Source organism: Tricharina praecox (assembly GCF_024521635.1).
Source record: "Tricharina praecox strain CBS 144465 chromosome Unknown BZA05scaffold_34, whole genome shotgun sequence".
Classification (NCBI taxonomy): Eukaryota; Fungi; Ascomycota; class Pezizomycetes; order Pezizales; family Pyronemataceae; genus Tricharina; species Tricharina praecox.
Window position 1 is genome coordinate 84,860 of NW_026250436.1, and position 7,311 is coordinate 92,170.

Sequence of the window (7,311 nt, forward strand, 5' to 3'; positions counted from 1 at the left end):
CAGCATGTTGCATTGTTGCATTGTTGCATTATTGAATATGTTTACCGCGACGACGACGGCAATAGGGGACTTCGTTACGGTTTCGTTTCGTGGCAACTGACTACCGCATGCCGCTCCAGTTACCAGTTGGTTGAGGCAACGGCCCGCAAGGCCACGGAACAACTCGGCGTAGTTCGGGACAAATGATAAATCCCGGGTCACTGATATGGGGATCAACTTTCCAGTCGCCGCATCGGAGGCGGTCGGTCACATCACATCATGAATATCCCGACCCAGCCCGGCCCTGATTCTGATGATGATTCTGATTTATAGGAATGACCATCCACAATCCACCTTCCCCGCCCCGTCCCGTCCATGTTCCGCCTTGTTTATCTACACCGGAGGACCGGATGGTACATACCTACATAAGTACACAGGTACATAAAATCGGTCATTTCTTTGCGCCGTGACTTCTAGGACTACTTGGTTACAGCTTCACAGGGTCTTTGTCGTTTCACGGGCCGTTCCCAAGCACGACGATCACGGACTAGGACTGGGGGAAGTGGGCGCAAGATAGCAATACGGGAGATCCAGGACAGATGAACGGTGGGTGGGTGGGTAGCCGGACTACCTATTCCCATCACTGTCGAGGAAGGCTTCTACTGCTTCTCGACATTCAACGGTTCTACCAGCGGCCCTTTCGGTCCGGCGGGGAATACCTACTTGCTCAAGACTGCCGGGACGACCTCTCGGGGGGTCTCCACTGTCGCAGCGAGTAGTTACCTACCTAGCAGTCACGGTTTAACGCTCCCGAGAGTCGAACTATCTACCTACCAATGATACCGTTGGCTACCAAGAATCGGGACCATCCACGAACCAGCAACTAAACCCTCTACCTATGTATGTACTCGGGTGTAAGGTAAGTGCTGCCTTAGCTTAGTCACAACCACTCACTCATTTCATTGTATCTGGCTTAGTGTGCTCCTAATATAGACTAATTCTTATAATTCATAATGGTGGTGAGGCACCACTTATTGGCAGCTCCTGGTACATTCAACGCACAGCGGGAATGATCGGATTCACAGAGCAGCCAAACTAGGTAGGGGAAAGACAGATCGGAGGCGGCGAGCCCGACAAAAGCGGCGCGACATAGGAACTACTTAGGTAGGATATGCAGGATATGAAAGCTCGGCCTTCGGGCAGGACTCGAGGATAACTAAGGTTGCATTGCATGCTAGTGCGCTCACTCGACAAGCACCTACGACGCATGGCCATTTCACCACTCGACTAACGCAAGATAACAGCAGGCCAGCAATCAGGCAGGCAAGGAAAGAAGTATGAATAAGGGCTTTGCGTCTTTGCGGGGCTGGCGGAGTGACGGAGTGGCGGAGTAGCACGACCGACCGAGCCGAGCGCCGATGCCGGTACCGGACTGCCCCAAGTTCCAAGTTCCAACCCATACAGGTACATGTTGCGAAACATCGCCGGGGGGTGGAGACTGACTGGAGTCAAACAAAGACGGAACAAGTGACAATACCAGTGCCAACTCACAAAGAGATAGAACGTTGGGAACGGCCAACAGGATGTTGGAAGAACTCGAAAGAAAGAAAGGAAGATGGCGGGATTATCCTACGGCTTACCCCATCCACCGGACCGCCGTCGGAGTCCCGCTTTTATAGCATTCCGGTACCTGCCCCCGGCGTGGTCATCCGAGCTTGGAAAAACGGCATTTACCATCCAGAGTTCGCGGCCTGTACATACCTAGCATGGTCAGAAGCACGATAGGCAGGCCTTCCACTCCGACTGCGGTCTCGCCCCGTTGGGCCGTTGGCAGCTGCGTTATGGTTGCCGCGGAGATCTACTCTCCCCACCGCTGGAAGAAGCAACAACTTCGAGAGAAGCAGCGATGAATCAGAAGGAGACACAGGCCGAAGGTGAAGTGGACGAGAGTGCGACTGTGCGACTGTGCGACTGCGCGACTGTGCGAGGCGTAGGCTACAGGACCAACCGACTCATGAGCGATGACGGACTTCCAGAGCGGCGACTGTCTACCTAATCGTTGACGTGGGGGGCTCCATCTTTGAGTTGGAGTTGGACACCTGGCCGATTCGGTGTAGGTACTAGTATTCCCGACATGTCGGATGCGCCGAAGTGACAGAAACGAATCGGGATTTCCTTTCGTGGCGCCTGCTAGTTAGTTAACTCTTAACGGCTTTCCGCCGGCCATCGATCACGCAGGGACGTTGGAATGTTGTTGATGGCGACGAATTATTGCTGAATGCGTATGTATGTACGGCGGCCGGCGGCCAACAGTGGTTCAATCCGATGACTACCTAGGTAGATACAGACATACAGCAAACCGCTGCGATTCTGGAATCTGCAGCTTCAACGATTCAACGAATGCGGTACCTACCTCTGGTTGAACCCCACTCACCCGGGGGCTCTACCTTAGGTAGGTATCCGAGCTCAGACGTGTGGCGGAGCTCCACGTTAACGTTAGTTAACGTTGGGATCGGGGGGCATACGTATCGACCTACCTACCTACGCCATGCAACATTGCAGCCATTACCTACCGCAGCGCCGTGAGTTCAGTTCGCCGTGAAGTTGATGAAGCCATATAGTGATCCCGAATTGAATTGAATTGTCCGATCGACCGGAGCTTACCGGCCAAACGAGTGCTAACTATCATCTACCTACTCTAACTGCCTATGACGTCGCAATGAAACTGTCAATGGCCGGGAACAAGCGAGAGAAAAAGGACTGATCCCTCCACGCCGAGCTCGAGGATCTTTCTATTTGTGGGTCGAGGTGAAACGGCCCACGGGCCACGGCCTATGGGCCTTCCGACAGCCTATGTATGCTACAGGGCTGAAGCAGCAAGCTCGAGCTGACCCTACTGACCATTTAGCTAGCTCTCACTCGCTGCACGTGTGCTCCTCCGGGGGGCCCATCTCGAAGTCGAGATCTTTTCAAACAACATGCAAAGCCCGGAACGGAGCCGCGACGACCACGACCACGTCGATGATGATGACGATGATGACGACGGGCCCAGTGGCCGAGCGCCTGCAGAATTTCTGCCCCATGATCTCAGTGGGGGGGCTGTGCGTGTGTGCACTGTGGTGGAGTAAAAAAGACAAAAAAAGGTTATTTCAATTCCCCGCACTCGTGTTGGCCGGACGGGGGACGGGGGGGACGGGGGGGGCTCGGCGGGGTTGATGTTGGGCCGTACATGCGGTATTAGAGCAACGCCCGCCTCTGCGATTGGCCCGGGCGGTGACGGCCATCTCCAACGCATGCCTCCCTCAAGAAAACCGCTCGTTCGCGATCGCGATGTCGACGCTCACTCCCCCCCCCCCAACCCCACCAATGGCCGCTCCACACAAGTAAACATCCATGCGGGAGCCCTTGCGGCCTGCGGCCGGGCGCGCGATCGCGATCGCAATCTACGGCGGCGATCGGGTCCCAGACGTGGCTTGACGTTTCTTTTTTGCGCGTGGAGGATGCAAATGTAGGCATGCCGCGCGCAGAATCCAGGCGCGCTATCACTGGACGATGTCTCGGAGGGGGATGAACTTTGTTTCGTTGTGTTTGGTTGGTGCTGGGAAAGCATAATACCGTCAACGTCAACCCGCAGGATAGCATCGGTATGTATGGAGTACATACGGTACATACGGTACATACATCTAGAGGCGGTCGAGATGCTGCTTGCCACCAGCCCCCCTCCATCCCCCCGCTGTCAACGCAGATAGATCATAGGTATCTCCCTGGCACTCCTATCTACACACGCGTCGCCATAGTTACATTATCCATACTGACATACATACAGGATACAGGTACATACATACCCAGAATGCCTACTTAGATACACATCATATATCCCGCCTGACGGCCTGCCGCTTAACCTCTGCGGCCGCACGTCTGGGACGATCGTGCGTCCGTAGCGAGCAGCAGCAGCAGATCTCCGATCTCAGACATAAGGATGGTCAGTAGGGACGCGGACGCGGGCGGGAGTGTTGGTGCAATGGTGCCTTGGGCTTTTGGGGGCGGTCTGGATTCTGGAATCGGCGGTCGAAACGGAGGTCGCTCTCCCTCACTCACACTCACACACATACACACGTAGGCGGGGTGGGGATGGCTATTCACGGTGCGACTGTTTCAGACAGGCAGACGGTGTTCCATCCATTCCATTACGTTTTCGTTGCGTCGGGGGAGATGGGACAGATGGAAGAGCTGGCTGGCCTGGACAACGCAGTCGTCTCCACTCCCGCTTCACCACTCCACCACCGACTTCACTCCACTCCACTCGGCTCCGCTTTACTCTGTGATAGTACGTGGAAGGAATGAATGAGCTCAACAGATTTCGTGTGCCGGAATTCGCGATCGATAGACAAACAAAACAATATGGCAATCGCTGAGGGGATAGGTAATGTAACTATGTGGCGTTGTACCTAGTCAGTCCGCCGCTTCCGCCGCACCAACAACCTTGGGGGCGATCGCCAATTCCCTCACAGCTCAGCACGGCTTCTTTACCTATCGGATCACGGCGGCGCCGCGGAACCGTTATGTATCCGTCACGGACCATCACTCACGCAGTCAGCAATGTCAGCATTCGGTTCCGGGGCAGCGGTTCGTGAACCTGGCTTTTCCCTGGAGCAGGTAGCCAGTTGATCCCCTTCCTTATCTGAGCGGGGCACGCACTTGCCTGCCTGCCGTTGGCCGGCCATACGCATGCTAACTAGTTGCTAGTTACATAGATAGATGTTTCGCATGGCGTTTAATATGCCGCCGCCAAATCAGCAGCTGCAGATCTAGCGCAGAGTTTCGACAGCGAAGAACCGAACGTCAGCCTCACTATTATTATTCCATCCCTCCCTGGCTCCCTCCCATCCTTCCCTTCCCTCGCGCCGCTGTCCTGCCTAGGCCCGCCCAACCGGAAGCTATCGATGGGAAAAGAACCCGGCGTGCATTAGTTAGCCAAGGCGGCGGGCGGGCAGTCGAGCGAATTCCCCTCTCTTCCCGCAGTTTCGTCTTCTTCCTCGAGCGTTTTGCTCGGCTTCTGACGGGGCGATGTAGTTAGATACCGTGCTCCGCCGCCGAATGACCATGGTCCACTGCCCGCAGTGGGTTCGAATCCGTTCTCTGCGGCGCTCGAGAGCTCGTGCATAAGCGTGTGGTCACAGGTGTCTATGTATGCTATGTATGGCAGAAGAGTACACGTACTCACGCGTCGTTGGCGAGCGAAATAGAGTAGGCTGCTACGTAACAGCTTGGGCCCTCGAAAGGGGACCATCATAGGATGGATGGAGGGAGGGATGGATGGAGGGAAGGATGGATGGATGGGTGAGCCAGGGGAGAACTTCAAGAGGCGACTTTCCGTTGACTAGCCCAGACCACTCGCTGCGGCGGCGACGGATGCTACAGACTAGTTTACGGCTTAGGTAGTACGAGTACGTAGAGTACATACTTGGTAAGTTGGTGCCGTAGTCTGCCTCCATCAGTTAGGGCTCGATTACAAGACAAGAAAAGAAAAAAAAGCAAGAAAGCCCATGATCTGAGCAGTTGAGTTGCGAGGGGAAAAAAGAAAAGAGGGGTATGTACCTAGACTACTGTATGTAAGAAGTATGTAAGTGTGTATGGATGGCTGTATGTACTCTATATCAAGGGTGGTGGCCGGAAGGAACATGTGTCAACGCCCTATCACGACCGTTACATCAAGATGTTTCCGCCGTCCGGCGCGGCCGGCAGGTAAAGTAGGCAGTCGCCGCTGTCGAAGCCGTTCCACCATCCACGAAGGGGAATGCTCCCTCCATCCATCGGAATTACCCACCACCCCACCACCACCCACCACCACTACCACCGCAACCCATCATCTTCTTCATCAGCAATGCATCGGCCGGCCCACACTGAAATATCGCCAACCAACCAAGTCGGCCATCCAGCCAGCCATTCCTGCAATGTGAAAGGGGAAAAAAAAATGGAAAATTAAAAATCGGTGAGTAGAGTAGCTGCCTTCGTGTTTCTGCGCACAGACGTGGCTGAATATATTACCGCCTTAGTGTTGGGAGCATGAGGCCGACTGCCTATGTACATACCTACCTAAATACCTACATACATACATATCCACACCGTACTGTATGCCGTTGAATGGCGCGCTCCGACGCCTGCCTGCCTGCCTGCCTGCCTGCCTGCCTGTCGAAAGCGGGGCCCTGGGGAGGAGGAGGGGGGCGGTGAGCGGGGGACGGGGGGCGGGAAAGTGAAGAAAAAAATAGCAGCAGCGCTGTCCTGTCCGTCTGTCTCGTCGTTGCTCTTGCCCCGTCCGTCCAGATACAGCAATGATCATGGAGGTTTAGAGTATGCCTCTTCCCAAAGCGATCGAGATCGATAGCCATGGCGGTGCCGTGCGTAGATCAGAGATCTCAAGCAGCGCATACATACCTACATATCTACATACACCAGCAATATGTACCGCACAACCTCGAACTACATACAGACTTAGGTACACTACGCACATTGGCCGCTGTGCGGGCGCGAAAGATGGTGGAGGTGAGGGGGGAGGGAGGGGGGAGGGGGGAGGGGGGAGGGGGGAGGGTGCATTGGCATTGGATTGGAAGATTGTGTATGGCTCCATCCCCCCAAAAAACTCTGAATGTATCTACTCCCTTGCCTAATCTTTAATCCTCACAGTAGTCTACATACTTACGGCGTAAGATATTTCGAAACCACGCATCGTAGCGCTCCACTACGGTACTATGCTGCCTTCCCTCTTCCCCATGATGGATGGGCATCCGCATCTCTGCTTTTCCCCCGATCCCCGCCAATGATGATGCTCCACCACTCCTATCGCGCAACAACAACAATAACAACGTACAAAGTACTCTACTCTAGCATAGTGCAGAGGGTAGGCTATGAGTGTACATGTCTGGTACTTACTACCCACCAGCAGGAGGACATGCCACACGGGGCGGAGGGGCATCAAAGCGGGCGAGTGAGAGCGGCAGCTCACCCATTAGAAAGGCATATGTGGTTAAGCATTCCAATCCCACCCACAGAAAGCCTACTCGCTCACTCGCCCGCCGTCCCCCCCAGCCAGCCAGCCAGCCATCCAGCCAGCCAGCCAGCCATCCAGTCAGCCAGCCCATCCATCCAGCCAATTCGTTTCATCGGATTCTCTCCAAACCCCGAACCCCGAATCCCCCCCCCCCCCCCCCCCCCCCCCCCCCCCCCCCCCCCCCCCCCCCATGCCCCCTCCTCATCCTGTGGGGCGAAGCGGGAAAAGAAAAGAAAAGAAAAGAAACATCTTCTCTACTATAGTACCTGCCGGCCGTCCAACCA

General features: G+C 55.2%; 1 protein-coding gene across 1 annotated transcript; it reads right to left on the bottom strand.

Annotated features, from left to right (window-relative positions):
• Positions 1–6,558: 6,558 nt before the first annotated feature.
• Positions 6,559–7,076, bottom strand: BZA05DRAFT_410982 (uncharacterized protein). The gene has a single exon (XM_051484954.1). It carries the CDS (start codon positions 6,950–6,952, stop codon positions 6,719–6,721), a length of 234 nt encoding a protein of 77 aa, XP_051335456.1. The 5' UTR covers positions 6,953–7,076; the 3' UTR covers positions 6,559–6,718.
• Between the last annotated feature and the right edge of the window lie 235 nt (positions 7,077–7,311).